The following is a 16861-nucleotide window of genomic DNA, read 5'->3' as shown; positions in this document are numbered from 1 at the left end:
GTCATCTAGTTTTTTTTGGCCACAACCCATCTCTAGGTGAGCTTTTGGTCTGCTACAAGGAAGAAGTTTTTCTTTCATCCCAAAGCCTGATCTACCCCCCCCCCCCGCCACTACAGAGAGAACACAGGCACACACATCCATCTGGCAGCCCCACCCCTTTATTAGAGAAAACTCAGAAGAAAAGCCCCCGCATCCGGCGGCCAATGCCCTGGCGGTCATAGAGGATGTTGAACTTGTTCACAAACTGATTCATTGTGTTGCAGGTCTTGGTGATGGTGCCCAGATAGGTCATGAGGCCCACATCGTTGCATTGCTGGGGAGGAAAAGAAGGTGTGAGAGCCAAGCCATGGGGGTGGGCACATTCCCTAGTGGTGAGATAAACTCCTCCCCTCTCTCCTTCTGCTCCAGCTACCCTTCTCAGAGAAGGTAGTGGCATCTGAAAATGGTGTTATTTTACTCAAAATCAAACCATTTCTGCCCATTGTTGCACATACGCAGCAGGGATCAAATGTGTACAGCTGTGGGCTAGGCAAAAATGGGTTAAGCCCATTGTGTTCAGCAAGACTTAAGCTATAAACCTATCTTATGCCTCAGCAACAAACACCTCTTAGGTACTGAATGTGCATTTACTTGTGAAAGACACGTTGCCCACCACATGACACAAAGATGCAGCAGTTAACAATACATCAACAGCTGCTAACTCCTAGAAGGAAACTAAAACAGGGCAGTCTTTGTCTCATGGTGAAAAGCTGGGTGGGCATATGAAGCAAAGCTCTTTAAAGAGCAAGGGAGATTCCTCCCCTGGGTGCAGCTACCAAGATGGCTCTCTTGAGGAGACGGTCTTGCCAGGGAATATCTCCCCAGCCGTTTGCTCTGACAACACGTCTCGCACCTTCTACTTTTTGACATGAGCTACATAGTCTTTTCAGTATCTTTTCAAGAAAGATAAATTCAGAAACGCTGAATTCTGACATTGCTAATTAATTCCATGGGCATTGCCAGCACGAGCTGCAGCTCTTAAAGCCTTGAACCATTTCCAGTCCTGCCAGCACTTCTATGAAAATGTCCCATTGGCTCCACTAGAGGCAGGAGCAATCTACAAGGCTCCTGTCCAGCAGAACCATCTTTCTCCCTGGGGGGAAAGAGGAGTCCATGCCCTCACCCCTGCTTCACATACTGCTGTTCTTCCTCCCAAATGCACTTTTCTTCAATCTTAGCATGGTGTGGGCATATTCTTAGTCACCACCATCCTCTCCCCACTCAAAAGACACACTTACATCATAGAAATCTGTCTTAAATTTGTCAGTACTCAGCACAGGCAGGCAGTGGCAGAGGGCATAAGCTTCACGCAAGATCTCATGGCTGAAGGGCACCTCACCTACATAAGGGAAGACAGCTGGTTAGAGGGAACTTTCGGGCCGCCTTTCCCTTCAAGCACAGATCGTGACCCAATAGTTAGCTGTCTGACCTGCTTCTGAAGCTTTGACATATTCCAGAATGAGTTTAACGCGGCTATGAAGCATCTTTATGGCGCTGTGCTGGGCAATGAGGTGCTCAGCCACTACAAGAAAAAGCAGGGAAGAAAAAGTCACTAGGATATGCTTCTAGCAGTAGAATGGCAACTACCCAAAACAACTCTGGCTGTACTGTGCCTTGGACCTAAGGAACAAAATGCCTCCCCCACCCTGTACCACAGGTGCACATTCACCCAGAGCCTGCCTAGATGCTGCTTCAGGTGGTGCTGAAGATGCTCTTCTGTCTTCGCTGTACCCTACGTACATTTGCTGTCTCTCACCCGTGGAGTTCTCGCCACTGCCTGTTGCTGTCATCCGTGCCACGTGATCCACCCCAATGCGCTCAGCCTCCTCTGTGGCCAGTGTATATGTCAGTTCAGCAAACAGCATGGTGGCCTTGATGAAAGGGAAACCAACAACAAAAGTGTAGCTGAAATAGAGGTCTTTCCATACACAGCCATGGTCAATTTCAGCCTGGCTAAGAGGAAGATTTATCATGTGTTAGTGGAAAGATGCATCTTCCCACATGTTTGCATCGCAACGCACAATAAGAAATGGCAACTCAGGGAAGAGGTAATATTAACTCAGATTCTCAGACCTGCAGACTAGTAGGATGTTAGCAACTGCCCAGCAAAGCCACCTTCACCCTATGTTGACAGAGGTGGGGAAGATGGGAACACAAAGGTGGTTGGAATTACCTCTCCGTTGATGATGTCAATCACAGACTCAAAGACACTGACAGGAAGCTGGGGAGAAGAGAGAGAGGAGTCCACACAGTGTTCCATGCAACTGCTGAAAGCACCCACTGCAGTAGGGAAGAAGAGTAAATACTCACATCAGTGTGCTTGGTCATGGGGTTTAGCTTGAGGAAGAGGGGGCTCTCGATGATCTCGCACACCTGAGAAGAGGGTAGAAGGAGCCATCAGTGGCTGCAGAAGCCTCAAAGCCCAATCCTATCCAACTTTCCAGCACTGATGCAGCTGTGTGAATGGTGTGTCCACCGCATCCTGCAGTGGGGGGGGGGGGAAGTCACAGATCCTGAAGGTAAGAGAATGTTTGCACCCTTACCTCAGAGCTGCACTGTGGCTGCATTGGTACTATAGATAGGATTGGGCCCTCAGTTACTCCCCCTTGGATGATATAAAAGTTGCAACAGAAGTAGCAGCCCTGCTTCTAAAACCTCTGCCCACCCCCGATGGAAAACTTTACCCAGCAGAAGAGAGACGTCTCACCTGCTTGTGGACATGGATGTCAGTCTGGTCTGGGGGGCCACCTGTCGTATACCATCCTAGAAACTCCAGATCCTTGAAGACTTGTTTGACTGTAGGAATGCAAAAAGAAGTTGGGGATGACGGTCCCAGCTAGGCTTCCTACTCTTCCTGCCTCTCTCTTCCTCTTTGCCTGGCTCCCTACTAGTACTCCCTACTCTCTGTGTCCTCTTCTATTTGGCAGGGCGAGAGAAACTCTTTCTTCACCTGTGGTGTACATGAAGGGGGGGCAAGGGGAGCAAACGCCCCGCTACCACCCCTGCTGCCCCCCCCAAGGCATTCAGTTGGTTGGTGCACCGATCTGAGGGCCGCCCCCTGAGGACCTTTCCCCCCAGAGGTGTTCTGAGGACCAGGGAAGCCACGCAAACCCTCCCTATCCCTCCAAAGGCCTCGTAAAGCTTTCAGAGAACTGAAAAACCATCACTTATGGTTTCACGAAGGAAACCAGAAGTGACGTTTTGATGCCCTTAGAAAGCCTTTAGAATGTTGGGGAGGGCATGCACAATTTCCCCGGCCTCTGGAAGGGAAACAGGGAGCGGAATTGTGGAAGGTAGTGGCAGCAGCCCAGACAGTGGGGGGGGGGGAGCAGTGTTCATGGCTCTGGGTGGCACCAGGGCCAGATCGCCACTGCTCTTCACCCCAGTCCAGCATCTTTTCCAGTGGCTGTTGCTGGTGTCTCTTCTGCATCTCTGTTTAGATAAGGGACATCAAACTCGTTTCATACAACTGTCCAAAATAGCATTCATGATGCCTGCTGAGGGTCAGCAATTATGCCATTAAGCAGAAAGTGATGTCATTATACAAGTCATAACCAAAAATCAGTATTTTTTTCTCATTTACTTTCTGTCTTTCTTCTCACAACTGCAAACGACAGAAGAGAAAATACACAAACCTTGAAGATGTTTTAAAGATACGGGAAAGCCCAATCATCACATGAGCCACCTTGTCAGCAGTGACACCTCAGCTCAGCAGCTTATGGTGGTGCTGGGAGAGCCCGAGGACCAGATATAGAGGCTCCGTGGGCCACATCTAGCCCCCAGGGCCTTATGTTTGATGCCCCTGGTTTAGAGCATAGGCCCTTCAGGGCAGGGAACAATTTCTAGATTTATTCTGCTGTGTCAACCACTTTGAAAACTAATTTTGGTTGAAAAGCGGTATATAAACATTCTTAATGATAATAATTACAATTACATGGGCAGTTTGAACAGTATGAAAGTGATATTCCCTGTCAGCACTTCGCTTCCAAGTAATCTCCACCTGAATTGAGGCAATTGTTTCCTGGAACAAGCTTTTGTCTCTCCTTCTCAAGAAAGTTGTGCTGCCTGAGCACATGTCTTGTCATGGAGAAGAATCACCATTTCGTTTACACAAATGCAAGCTGGCTGAGAGCCAAATCCTATCCAATTATCCAGTGCTGGTGCAACTGTGCAAAGAGGCACATGCTGCATCCTGAAGTAGGGGGAGCAGTCAAGGAGGCCTCCTTCAGCTAAGGGAATATTTGTTCCCTTTCCTCAGGGCTGCATTGCAGCTGTACCAGCACTAGAAAGGTGGATGGGATTGGGTGGAGATTATGTGGAAGTGAGATGCTGGCCTAGATTGAATCGTTTTCTTTCATTCTGGTTTTTAAAAGCCAGATGGAAGTTATTTTCCAAACAGCCCTCACAACACTCACACTGCTCCTCCTTGGTGTAGTAGTACTCCTTGTCAATGACGACGTTCTCCTCCACCGTGTGTGAGAGCAGCTCGAAGGAGTTCATCACCTCGATGTTGCGCCCCTCCTGGCGCCCAATCAGGGCCCCAATGACTGCAGGGTTGGGAAAGGGGGAGAAGCAGGGAAGGGAAAGGTGGGTGGGGAGACAGGTGAGGCAGAGCCTCCCCACCTGAGTCCTTCAAAAAGCGCCGCCATCATGGGAGGCACCCAAGCACCCACAACACAAGTGCACATGCAGTGGGTGGGGGGGGGGGTAGGTGAGGCAGAGCCTCCCCACCAGAGTCCTTAAAAGTGCTGCCACCATGTGAGACGCTCAAGCATTCACAACCCACACGCTTTTTGAAGTACTCCTGTGGGGAGGCTCTGCCTCACCTGCCTCCCCACCCACCGAACGTCACTGGGTCAGGGTCAGGCCAAGTGGGCAGCAGGAGGCCTCCACACACCGGCAGACCCTCCTCAGCCCCAGCCTGACCTTGGACGGGGCGGCCCTCCTGCGAGCGCATCCGGATCCAGTGGTCACTGATGTTGAGGATGACGAGCGGGTGCAGCGCTACCGACACGCTGCCCGTCACGCCCGAGGCCATCACTGCAGGCGCCGCTGCAAGGAAAGAAGGAAGGTGAGCCCAGACCGACATGCATCTACTCAGAAGTAAGTTCCATTAGAGTCAATGGGGCTTACTCCCAGGAAAGTGTGGATAGGACTGCAGCCCTAGAGCCCAACCCTATGCCTGTCTACTCAGAAGTCAGTCCCATGACAGTCAATGGGGCTTCCTCCCTGGTAAGTGTGCACAGGATTGTGGCCGGGGGGGAGGAGGGGCAGCCCTCCCGCGGGGGCCCCCCTTACCCGCCGCGTCCACCTCCATGCCAGCGCCGTTGCTGCTCCCCGACCCGGCCGGGAAGGACCCGCCGCTGCTAACGGCAGCCGCCATCTTGCGGCGTTTGTCCCACGGCAGCCCCCGTAACAGCTTGCCCGCCGTCGAAACTGCGCGTGCGTACGTCTAAACGGGACGCGCATGCGCTGTTTTTGCCCGTGGCGAGTCCTGCTTGGAGGAGGGCCTGGAATGGGAGGCCCTTGCCCCGCCCACGCCTCTCACGTGACTCGGAGAGGGGGACGTTCCAACATGGCGTCGGTGTCTTCTTGGGAGGTGTCGCTGTGCTCAGGCTGATGCCCCTCCCTCCCCCGGTCACCATGGCAACGGGCGGGGCGGGGCGGGGCGCTCCCTCCCTCCCTCGTTGTTCTCCGTGTCGCGCGCGTCGGAGGCGCCTAATGGTGGGGAGTTCCATCGGTCCCTGCAGACGGGAAGGAGTGGGAGCCCCTACGGTCTGCACCTACTGGCAGGGAGTTTCGTCGGCCTGAGGAACAAGGGAGAGAAAGCCCCTACGGTCTGCACGTTGGGGGGCGCCTAGTGGTAGGGAGTTCCGTCGGCTTGGGGAAGAAGGGAGAGAAAGCTCCTACGGCTTGCACGTTGGGGGGGCGCCTACTGGCAGGGAGTTCCGTCAGCCCCTGCAGACTGGGGAAGGAGAGGTAGCCCTATGGCCTGCGCACTGGGGGTACCTAGTGTCAGGGAGTTCCGTTGGCCCCTTCAGCCTGGGGAAGGGAGAGGAAGTTCCTGTGGTCTTCAGGCAGGCCCGGGAAAGGCCCACAGCTGCTCCTCGTGGCAGACGGTGGTGAGCCCCAGGGCCAAGGGCTTCCAGCCCTGGCTCAGCTCCTGGGCTCCAGGACAGGGTAGGGGCTCCGGGGTGGCCTTATGTTCCCCAAGTGCCACCACCCCTCCTTCTGGAACCTGAGCCTCTCCCTGATAGGGACCACACACCCACCACCCTATGCCAGCGGTTCTCAAACTTTTTAGCACCACTAGGACAATCTGTTGGGACCCACCAGAAGTGGTGCCATGGTTGGAAGTGACGCCACCAAGCAGGAAAAGGTTTAGTGTCCCCCACACAACAAAAAAATAAAAAAAAAAGATGTAAGGAAATTAAAAGTTTGGAAAAAGTTTTCAACAGGTATAAGTTGAAACACTTTGAAATGAATGGGGACCCACCTGAAATTGGCTCACAGCCCACCTCGTGGGTCCCAACCCACAGTTTGAGAAACGCTGCGCTAGGCAGAAACATTGCAATGCTCTTCGTTCATGCTTTGTTTGCATGAAATAGCTGGTGGCTTCGTGGTGACGGTGACTGTAAGAAGAGCTAGTGCGCGCAACAAGTCCTGTGCCCACACAGACCACCAAGGGTGGAAGGGAGTACTGGCTGGGCTGTCTGATCAGACATGGAGCTTCCCAACTACAGCCAGCAGCTGCTGCAACAGCTCTCTGCGGAGAACATCAATTGTGTGACTGCAGCGTCCTGGTTGGGACCGCATGTTTCCGAGCTCACAAGCTTGTCCTGGCGGCGGCCAGCCTACTCTTCAAGTCCGCACTGGATGGTGCAGACACAGTCTCCATCGATACCTCCTTGGTGGCCCCAGATGACTTTGCTCTTCTGCTGGAGATGATCTACGCAGGTAAACTGCCCCTGGGGAAGCACCACTTCAGCAAGGTCATCTCTGTGGCAGATAGTCTAAACATGCCTGACATGGCTATCAGTTGCAAGACCCTCCTGAGAGAGCTTCTGAGCTGCTCAAGCCAAGATCTTTTGTGGGATAGCTCCCTGCAGACCACAAATGCCTCTAGCGAAAACACAGCTCCTGACCAGCCCCATACTGTCAAGCTCAGCAGTGAAGTTGCAGCACTCTCTGGGCAGGTGTCTCCCAACCCTGCTGCAACCACTGCTGACTCCTCCAGGGTGCAGGAACGTGTTCAGCTGCAGCTCATGGGGATGAGATGACACTTCTTGCTTGTCAGAGCCAGAATTGTGAAGTTCCAACAAGCTGTTCGAATCCTGGCTGACAAAACATCTGTGTGAGAAGGGAGAGCACTGAGCCCTCCGATGGGGACCTGATTAGAGCACACAGGTAAGAGTGTGACGCTGGCATTGCCTTACTTTAGCAAAACACAACCTGGCTTGGTTCACCCAGAGGTGAACCTCACACTGCGCTTTGTGGTGCTCGGGCTCAATTTGCAGGCAGCTTGTGTTGCATCTTGCAAAACTTTGTATTTCCTTGGACTTGAAAGTGTTATACCTGGGGTGGCTGATCTGCAGTGGCCATTTCACACACATGGAGGTCCATGTTTTCATCACTGAAGTATGCTATGTCTGTCACTTCTTCCTGAGAACCTTTTTAGAGATGCGGAGTTCCACCCAGGCCGTCCTGCTTATTGAGTCGGAACCAGTCCCAGTCTCTTTGGTACTTGTCTCCCTGTGCGTTAGGTGGAGTGTTCTCTGCTCTGGAGGTTCTTCTGTTCCACTTTGGAATGGAGGGCACTTGATGCAGTCCTAGGATTGCCATGCAGACTGAATGTCATGGGAAAATCGGCAGTGGGTCCTTGCATGTATCAGGATTTGGGTGAGGCCCTCATCCATGTGTTATTCATCTTGGCATGCCCCCAACTGCATAGAAGAACAGGTTTGATACTGATGGGGTACCTGATGGGGCCTTGTCCCATTAGCAACACACACACCCTTGTTTCTTGCACCCAGGGGGAAGCAGCAAAGCTGCCAGCCAAGATTTCCTGCTTTGCTCTGAGCCTGGTTTTCTATCTAGGGTCCTCTCCAATGCTCCAGCAGTGTTGGAACAGCTAACAGAATATACAGAAAGAGGTAGGCAGGAGGTCTGGTCTAGAGGGTAGAGCCTCCATTTGCCTGAAGATTAACATCCACAAGGTCGCCAGTTCGAGGCCACCGGCACTGTGCGACCTTGAAGCAGCTGACAAGCTGCAGCTGAGCTGTTCCATCTGCTCGGAGCGTGGGAGGATGGAGGCCAGAATGTTAAACCAGATCGGAGTGTAACAGCTTGAATGTGGTGGTTCTTGAAAGAGAGAACCTTCTTTCAATTTGTAAAAATCCCTGCGTGGATTTAATAAGCCTGCCTGTGTAAACCGCCTTGAATAAAGTCTTGAATAAAGACCAAGAAAGGCGGTATATAAATACTGTATATTATTATTATTATTATTATTTTGAAGTCTGCAGAAAACACCTCCATTCTCTGGTGGCTGTTCTGGCTTCTGTTCTAATCCCTTTTCTGGCTTCAGCCAGGTCCTTTAGAAGATCTAGCCCAGTACTGGGCACAGCAAAATTGGGGTGGGGGCTAGCTAGCTCCATCGTGATTTCCTTTCATCCCCGGGGTGATAACAAAATGTACTCTTGATCATCACTTGTCTAAGCGCCTTTGCCCTGCCTAAGGGGCCAAGCTTGTTGTCTTTCTCTCTCTGTCCTGTAGGCAGTTGTGGCATACTTGCAAGGGAAGGAAGAGGGGGGTACCTCCCTTCCAGAGACTCCTGGCCAGAGTGCAGGAGGGGCAGAGCTTGCATCCTGACAATGCATCCTCTCTGCTCAGACTCTTCAAGGGAACGTGCCCCTAAATGGAAGTGGCACTGTGGGTTGGAGACCCACACTGCAGGTAGGAGCAGATCTTCTTACAAGTGTGCTTTCCGCCCCAGCCCCATCACACGTGGCTTTCCCTTCAGCACCATTGGCAACAGTTCTGTGAACAAAGGCCTCCTCCCAGGGAGGCTGCTGTCCTCAAGTCTATGTTCTGTGCTAGGAGAATTTTCTTCAGTGAAGTCAGAGGTGGCAGTCTTCCTTTGTTGCCACCTTTGTTGCCCAATCTGCTTCCTTTGTTCTTTCTGTCTTTCCCTCTCATGAGAGGAGGTGGCACCTTGGGAAGATCAAGTATTCTGCAGTCTGGAAGCAGGGCTCTCAGGCCTGCTTCACATACACTCCTTGCATGTCTGTTTGAGGCTTCAAAACACTCTCCATCAGTGTCAGCAGCTCTTTAGGGTTGATGTCAGCCAAAGACCATTGCTGGCAGGAAAGAGGAAGCAGAGAAGAGAGGGAGGGGGTGCAGCAGCCACTCCTCAGTGGCTGGGGGGGCAGTATGACACAGCCCTCTGGAGGCTCTTTCTCTGGCATGCTGAATTGCTACATAACTGCCCCTTCCCTAGGCAGCTCTTGGGGTCTTAGCAGCAACTAGCATGGGAACTGTCCCACAGGAGAAGCAGAATGAGACTTGAAGGCCTGGTAGATTTGCAGTGTTAGGTTGGAATCCTTCTCCAATAGAGGAGAGAGACCATGTCTGGGCTGGAGAGTGGCCAGGAGCCTCAGGAACTTCACTTGGTCTGTTGGAGGCATTTTGGCTGTCAGCTGGAAGAGTACACAAAAGGGTTTCTCTCTGCTCTTTGAGGCTCACTTCCAGTTTGTCCTTTGCTGAGAGAACCTGCAGAGAAGAGAGAATTTGCTGGCACCCCTCAATCTGTCACTCCTTTCCCCCTTGACTTCCTTGGCCTCCTTTTTCCACATGGCGGGGGGAGACAGCAGCTGCCCTGATCCAGCAAAGCAGAGAGCACCTTATACAGAACATCTTGTTGAAGCCCATCCAGGTGCTCCTGAGCACAGCAGAGGAGGGCTTCCTTGCACCAAAAAGCAGGTAAAACTGGAGGCAAGGCAGGGAAGGGGCCCCAGGCGGCTGCATGTATACTTGTCCTGATCTCTGTACTCCATACATTTTGCAGGGCCTCTTCCTGTTTCCTTACACCTGTATATTCCTACTTTTTTGCCAAAGAGCTCTGCTGGTTATTGGCAGCCCACATCAGACTGTTTTTGGTGGCATTACAGGTGGAGCCTAGTTATAAGCGTTAGTTCCGTGACCCATCGAAATTAAGAAAAAACGCGTTGTGCTAAATTCCATAGAGTTACGCAAATACGCTGCAGCCTGACATTTGGGGCTGGAAGGAAACTAAGGCAGCTGTTATCAATCCCCTCCCCTCCTTCGCCTCCCCCTCCTCCCCCTTTTACAGGTGGGATGCTGAGCTTTAAGAGTCCAGTCCTTTGCGTTTCTACTCAGAAGTAAGTACCATTCTAGTCAATGGGACATACTCCCAGGAAAGTGTGGATCGGATTGTAGCCTAAATCTCATGCTTTGCTTGCTGGGAAGGCTTCCTTGCTGAGCTGTTTTGTTTCTGTAGGCTGGAGCATGGAGAGCCTGCACCATTGGGGGGGGGATTGGGCAAACACTTCCTGGGTTTTTTAAAGCAATCCCCTCTGTTGCTTGAGTGCTCTCTGTTGAGAAAGAGCGCTCCACCTTGCTGCACGTGCTTTGGCTACAGAGGTTTTCCGCCCCCGTTCCCCTCTTGAGCCTCTTTGCTGGCTCAGGGGCTCCAAGAGTGTTACTGTTCCTCCAAAAGGGGAACCTCTTCCATGGCTCCAGGGCTATTTCCCTGCCTGGTTCAGGCAGCCTTTTTGCAGTGTTTTGGGCTGCCTGGAAACGGAGCAGAGGCAAAGGTGTCTGTGACTTTCAGTTCCCCCCACCCCATTCTGGTTGAGACAAAATTCTGGTTGGAAGATAAAAAAATCAGTGAATAAATAGGCTACACCTGTACTTGAACGGTCCACCTGGTTTTACATTAGCTATTTTGGCATGTAAATTTCTGTTTCTTCTATTTTCTAGTTTTACACAAAACCGTGTCTCTCTTAGTGATGGAATTGTCTGATGATGGAGTTGTCTGAAGGCAGAAAGGGGAGGGGAATGGCTGATAGCCGTTCCTGGATGTGCAGGAATTGGGAAAAGCAATGCCTTGGAAACACCACTACCCAATGCAGCAATTGTCATTGCAGCCCTCCTTGCATGCCTACCAAAAGATCTCCAGAACTCTGCTCACCTAGCACATGGTGAACAGGATATGGACACCCACTGTTTAGTTAAAAGAGGGATGAGAGATCTAAGGTGGAGGCAACAGATTGTTGGTAATTGTGATCTGTAATAGTGAAATAGATCCTCCATGTTCAGAGATGATGTTGGCCTCTGAATGCCAGCCTGGTATGCATTTGGGGGGGGGGGGGATACAAGCTTTGCCTTTATGCTCTGTCTGGGATCTTGCAGAGATGCCGTAGTGGGCCTCCTGCTTGGAACCAGCAGGGCAGTTTGTCATCTTTGGCCAGACCGTGGGGAACCTTTACCACACAGCTGCCCTTGATCATAAACCGGGGTGCAGCATGCAGAGGGGTGCACTTCTGGCAGCTATCTGGTCCTGCCACACAGCTGAGGAAGTGTCTCAGCACCTGGTGGGTGGTGACATGACCCTTTGATGTGTCCTCCATTTTCTCTTCCAGCTGCTGAGCCTATCTCTGCCAGAGAAGGCCTCCACCGCCTCCTGGAAAGAAGCCCTGAGCAGTGCCCTGGACTGATCTCTTCGTGCCAGCCAGCTCTGTGACCTCCTCTGCAGCTTTCAAGGGTCCTGTCCAGACCTGCAGCCGGTGATGCAGGAACTGCAGCAGGCTGGTGAGAACTGGGTGGCTGCAGTTGACAACATGCCTTTGCCTGCTCACTTTGGGTGAGGGGAATTTGGGGACTGCCTGCTAGGGCTAGAGATAGGTTTGGCCCCAGTCAAGACCTGAGGAGAAGGAGAGACCTGGAAACCATGGGATGAGGAAGGCAGAGCTGTTGTATTGTGGAGGTTTTGTGAGGCTTTGCCCCCGCACCACAGGGCCAGATGCTTAGTTTTCTGAAACTGAAGAAGGCAGAAACCCTCTCCTTGTGAAGTTGGGTTGTAGGAATGGCATATTAGCCATTTCAATGTGGATACCACATTGGGAGCCCCCTTGTCCTCACAAGTGGGAAAGCCTTCTTGTACAGCTCTCCACTCTACCCAAAGGTGGTCCAGACAGCCTCTTGCCACCCTGTTGCCCTTTACAGGTGGTTTGGGGGAAACAGTGCCAAGTTCTTGCTTTGGAGGGCCCAGCTGGTAGATGGGACATTCTTCCTGAAAGACAGCTGAATTCTGCAACTGTTTACAAATCTGCAGAATGTCTCGTACATTACACAACTTGTTGCAATTTCGCTAGTGCTGGGGGTGGGTCTGTAAGACATGGATGTCCAGCCCCCTGCTGATGGTCTGGTTGTCATCCAGGGCTCCTGAGGGAAAGTGGTGAAGAGAAGGCTGGGGCCTGCCAGCGGAAAGTGATGGGTGCCTCCCAGGGCGAAGTGATCGGTGAGGGAGAGCAGAAGGCCAGGTGCAGCCCAGGACCCTCAGGGGGCGCTGCCTCCAAGAAGGGTTTGGCCTGCAGAGCCTGCCGCAAGAGCTTCCACTTCTTTTGCCACCTGAAGGTCCACAAGAAATGCTGCTTTTTTAGCTAGAAGTAAGAGATGTGCACAGCTCGACGTTCTCCATGAGAAGAGAATTGTGGAGCTCAGGAGTGCACTAAGATTGCACTAAGGTGTGCACTGGATTGACCAAGATGATTACTGGGCTGGGGCAGCTTCCTTATGAGGAAAGGCTACGGCATTTGGGCCTCTTCAGCCTACAAAAGAGACGCCTGAGGGGGGACATGACTGAGACATACAAAATTATGCAGGGGATGGACAGAGTGGATAGAGAGATGCTCTTTACACTCTCACATAACACCAGAACCAGGGGACATCCACTAAAATTGAGTGTTGGGAGAGTTAGGACAGACAAAAGAAAATATTGCTTTACTCAGCGTGTGGTCGGTCTGTGGAACTCCATGCCGCAGGATATGGTGACGGCATCTGGCCTGGATGCCTTTAAAAGGGGATTGGACAAGTTTGTGGAGGAAAAAGTCATTATGGGTTACGAGCCATGATGCGTATGTGCAACCTCCTGATTTTAGAAATGGGCTATGTCAGAATGCCAATGCAAGGGAGGGCACCAGGATGAGGTCTCTTTTTATCTGGTGTGCTCCCTGGGGCATTTGGTGGGCTGCTGTGAGATACAGGAAGCTGGACTAGATGGGCCTATGGCCTGACCCAGCAGGGCTCTTCTTATGTTCTTAAGCATAAAGCAGTGGATGGCCCCCACGAGGACCGGCCAGTCACTGCTGACCATCACATCATAAGGAGGAATCTTTCCCCATCAAAGTACTTTCTTGACAAAGAAAAGCAGACTTTCTTCAAAGCGTTCTGAGTCTAGCTTTCAGGGGAACCAGTTGGTTTCTAAAATGGAATGTCATATAGCTGAACTCCGTGCAGGAAGGAATTGTGATTTGTCTCACCCCAGATGCCATCAGCACCTGATGTTCAGCAGTGCAAAGCCTCAGCCCAAGGAGGAGCTACTCTTAGCTCCCCTGCCCAGCATTGTTTGATGGGTCCTCCAACTCCCATCTAGCTTGCCCAAATTGAGGAGGTGGCCCCGTAATAGTACAGTTGAGAGAGAAACGGGCATCTGGCTTGTGCCTTCTGTGAGCTTATTCCTGGTTCACCTGTCCTGACTAGCAGTGGTAGCTCTAAAGGTGACAAAGGCTCTTTCCCATCCCTGCCTGGAGATGCCAGAGCAGAAACTTCTCATCCACTGTACTCAGGTCTCCTGTCCCCAGAAAGTTGAGACTCTGTGGTGGAGAATTCTCTGCCGGATGCTTTCTCTGCCAGCAATAACAGGAACCCACCGTACCCTGGTGCTCTTGTAGCTTTTCTGTCTTTCAGGCATGACCTTCTATGAGTGTGAGAAAGGCAAAGGATTTTTCCCCACCCTGACCTTGCTGCAGGCGCATATGAAGTGTCGGCACTCAGGTCAGTATGCCCCAGTCTTCCTTCCTTCTCTCCTCCACCCTGCTCCTCTTCTCACTGCTGTGCTCTCTCTGCCTCAGGATCACTGCGATTCCACTGCCCACACTGCTCAACCTCCTTCCACCTCCAGGAGGTGCTGCAGAACCATGTGGCCTCTGAGCACACACCCCAGGTGGACCAGTCCCTGTGCTGTGGGCTCTGTGGGGAGGTCTTTTCAGGGCAGGAACAGCTGGAGGAACACTGGCACTGAGCACCCAAAGGTGGTCTTTGCAGATGCAAAAGTCCCAGCAGCTCATATTGTGCAGGTCAGTGATAGCTACGTAACCCAAAGGTTGGCAGATCCCACTCCCAATCCTTCCTCTCTTTGCTTTTCTTCCTTGACCCACTCTTGTGTTCCTTGTCTCCAGAGACCCAGCTGGGTTGCACTGAACTCTCCCTTCCAGTGCACCCCCCGGGACAGGGGGTTCTGGGGAAGGATGAGGCTTTTGACTCAGGCTGGGTGTTGTCTGTGTGTACCTCAGTTACTTGATGAAAGGTGGTCTGGGGGCGCAACAGCTTGAGTTGCTGTCTTGCCTCCTGGCTTGTGCTGCTATTTCCTGTCACTTCTGATTCCTCATCTTAGAAAGCTGCCAGTGGGAGGGATAGTGTACACCTGTGGGACAGGCAGAAAGGATCATTCCCAGTGTCTGTATTGCATGCTTCCTCGAAGGAGCTCAGGGTCATCCCATTATATAAAGCCCTGTGAAGTAGGTCATACTGAGAGAAGCTGCCCAGAGGCTGCCCACCCAGTGAGCTCCAGGGCCAAGTGTGGTTTGGGAACCAGGTTTGCCCAGACAGAGACCTGACACTCTGACCACTGTTCCTCCACACTCTGGTAGGGTGAACAATGGACATTGCTGTTTCTCTCCACCACAGGTGATCCAAGCACCAGACCAGGTGAACACAGTGGCAGAGTCAGAGCTGGCCGGCTCCCAGGTGTTTCTGACATTGCCAGACTCTCAGGGGCACCCAAGTGAGCAGACAGAGCTGGTGACAGTGACCATGGAAGACCTGCTGAGCGAGAAAGTAACACAGATTTGTCAGGAGGCCAAGTGAGGGCAGGGCTGGAGTTTGGTCAGGCTGGGGTGAACCTTGGTGGCCATTTCAATCCCTCAGTGACGCAGCAGCACACCCACTGCCACAAGTGTTCTCTCGTGGTATGCGTTGTCACAAGGTCCCGAGTGGTACCATGAGGCTCAGCATGCTGGATGCAGAGGCTCAGTGGGCCTGATGGTGCCTGTGGGCAGGTGGGCAGAGGCATTCTTGGCTGCACCAGTATTGCCTTCTGTAGGCACTCAGTTCAGTGCAACAATCCAGAGAAATGAGCCTTTGGGCAGATCTCTAGTACAAAAAGAGATAAGCAGCTGAAGATAAACCCTGCAAAATAGGTTTCTGTGAAGTCATCAGGGATGGGCAGAAAGAGCAGAGCAACAGCATTGCTAGTCTGGGTGCTGGTATGTGTCAATCAGGATTTGGGGCAGAGCTATGTGGTGATCCCAGCAGTTTCAGTCTTCCCCCGGCTGGAGGGGGATGCCAAGAATGGCCTGTTTGAAGCGCCTGGCTCGATGGACCCACAGTGGGCTGACGCAGCAAAAAGGCGGCTTCCTGTGTTGACCAGTGTCTTATTAAATAAAGAATGTTACCAGACTGAAATTGTTAATATCTGAAGTTATGAGGCCTCCTACAGTTCTGCAATATGTCTCCGATTTCTCCTCCTTTACACTCAGACTTCCCCCCGCCCACTGAAATCCTCCCTCCAGCCCCAGGAGCTGTCTTGCTGTGTGAAGAGGGTTGTGTTGCCAATCACACAGGTTTCCTAGGCAGCCTGATGTGCCTGGAATCAGACTTAGGGCGGGACCTTGATGGTCTGCCTGCCTGGTGGCTGAACTCTGGATTTCAGCAGCATCTCATCCACCTCACTTATATCTAGTGTCTTTTTAAAAGAAAATACACAGAAGGTTGGTGGCAACGTGCTGCAGTGACCTGATCTGCCCATAGGATGGCAGCAGATTCTCATGCAAGGCAGACTGGGCTTCTACAGGGACTGCTGCTGAGATTGACTGTGGTTTCTCCTTGGCAAGGCTTGTGTTTTGGCAGAGCTGGCCACCAAAGAACTGCGACTAGATGGGTTTGAGAGTCCCAGCAGCTGTCCATCCATCCCAGAGACTGAGGGAGAGGTAGCTTGTCACCCGCTGCCAGCCTGTGACCCTCTTTTTTTCCTTCCAGGTCTCCTTATTGCACATTAAGAGTGCAATCCTAACCAACTTTCAGCACTGGCATAGCTGACTAGTGGGATGTGTACTGCATCCTGCAGTTGGGGGGCAGTCACGAAGACCACCTCAAGGTAAGGCAGTGTTTGTTCCCTTACCTCAGAGTTGCCTTGCCCTTACCTTGGTGCTGGAAAGTTGGTTAGGATTGTGCCCTAAGAGGCACAGCCTGGAGGCCCCCAAGGAGCCTACCAAGCAGAAGGTTAGGCGAGGGCCTCTCCCGCAATTTGAGTAGGAAGAGAGACTCACTGATGCATGAGACTGAAGTGCAGCAGTGGAGTTGCTGCTGCTCCCATTGGGCAGGATGGGGTGAAAGGCCTTTGCCTGGGTGTGAGCTGTGCAGCCCTTGCAGGGTGTGTAGCCACCTTTCCCCAGGGGGGGAGGGGTGTATCCACATAGCAATCCAAGGCCTTATGCACTCTCCTGTGCAAATATACTTGCTTAGC

At 52.2% G+C, this 16861-nt stretch overlaps 1 protein-coding gene and 1 pseudogene across 1 annotated transcript; one reads left to right on the top strand and one right to left on the bottom strand.

The window, feature by feature from the left end:
* Positions 1–138: 138 nt before the first annotated feature.
* COPS6 (COP9 signalosome subunit 6) lies at positions 139–5470 on the bottom strand. The gene is made up of 10 exons (XM_066637300.1): positions 5338–5470; positions 4966–5091; positions 4455–4586; positions 2747–2835; positions 2350–2412; positions 2213–2260; positions 1796–1910; positions 1469–1561; positions 1278–1378; positions 139–313 (listed from the first exon to the last, which is right to left on the bottom strand). The coding sequence occupies exons 1-10, from the start codon at positions 5420–5422 to the stop codon at positions 173–175; spliced, it is 993 nt and encodes a 330-aa protein (XP_066493397.1). The 5' UTR covers positions 5423–5470; the 3' UTR covers positions 139–172.
* A 136-nt stretch (positions 5471–5606) lies between these two features.
* LOC136660355 (zinc finger and BTB domain-containing protein 8A.1-B-like) lies at positions 5607–15858 on the top strand (annotated as a pseudogene).
* Positions 15859–16861: the final 1003 nt, after the last annotated feature.

The sequence above is a fragment of the Tiliqua scincoides genome, chromosome 9, assembly GCF_035046505.1.
Source record: "Tiliqua scincoides isolate rTilSci1 chromosome 9, rTilSci1.hap2, whole genome shotgun sequence".
In the NCBI taxonomy this organism is placed as follows: domain Eukaryota; kingdom Metazoa; phylum Chordata; class Lepidosauria; order Squamata; family Scincidae; genus Tiliqua; species Tiliqua scincoides.
The sequence above is the reverse complement of the archived record's forward strand: the minus strand, read 5'-3'. Positions and strand labels throughout refer to the sequence as shown.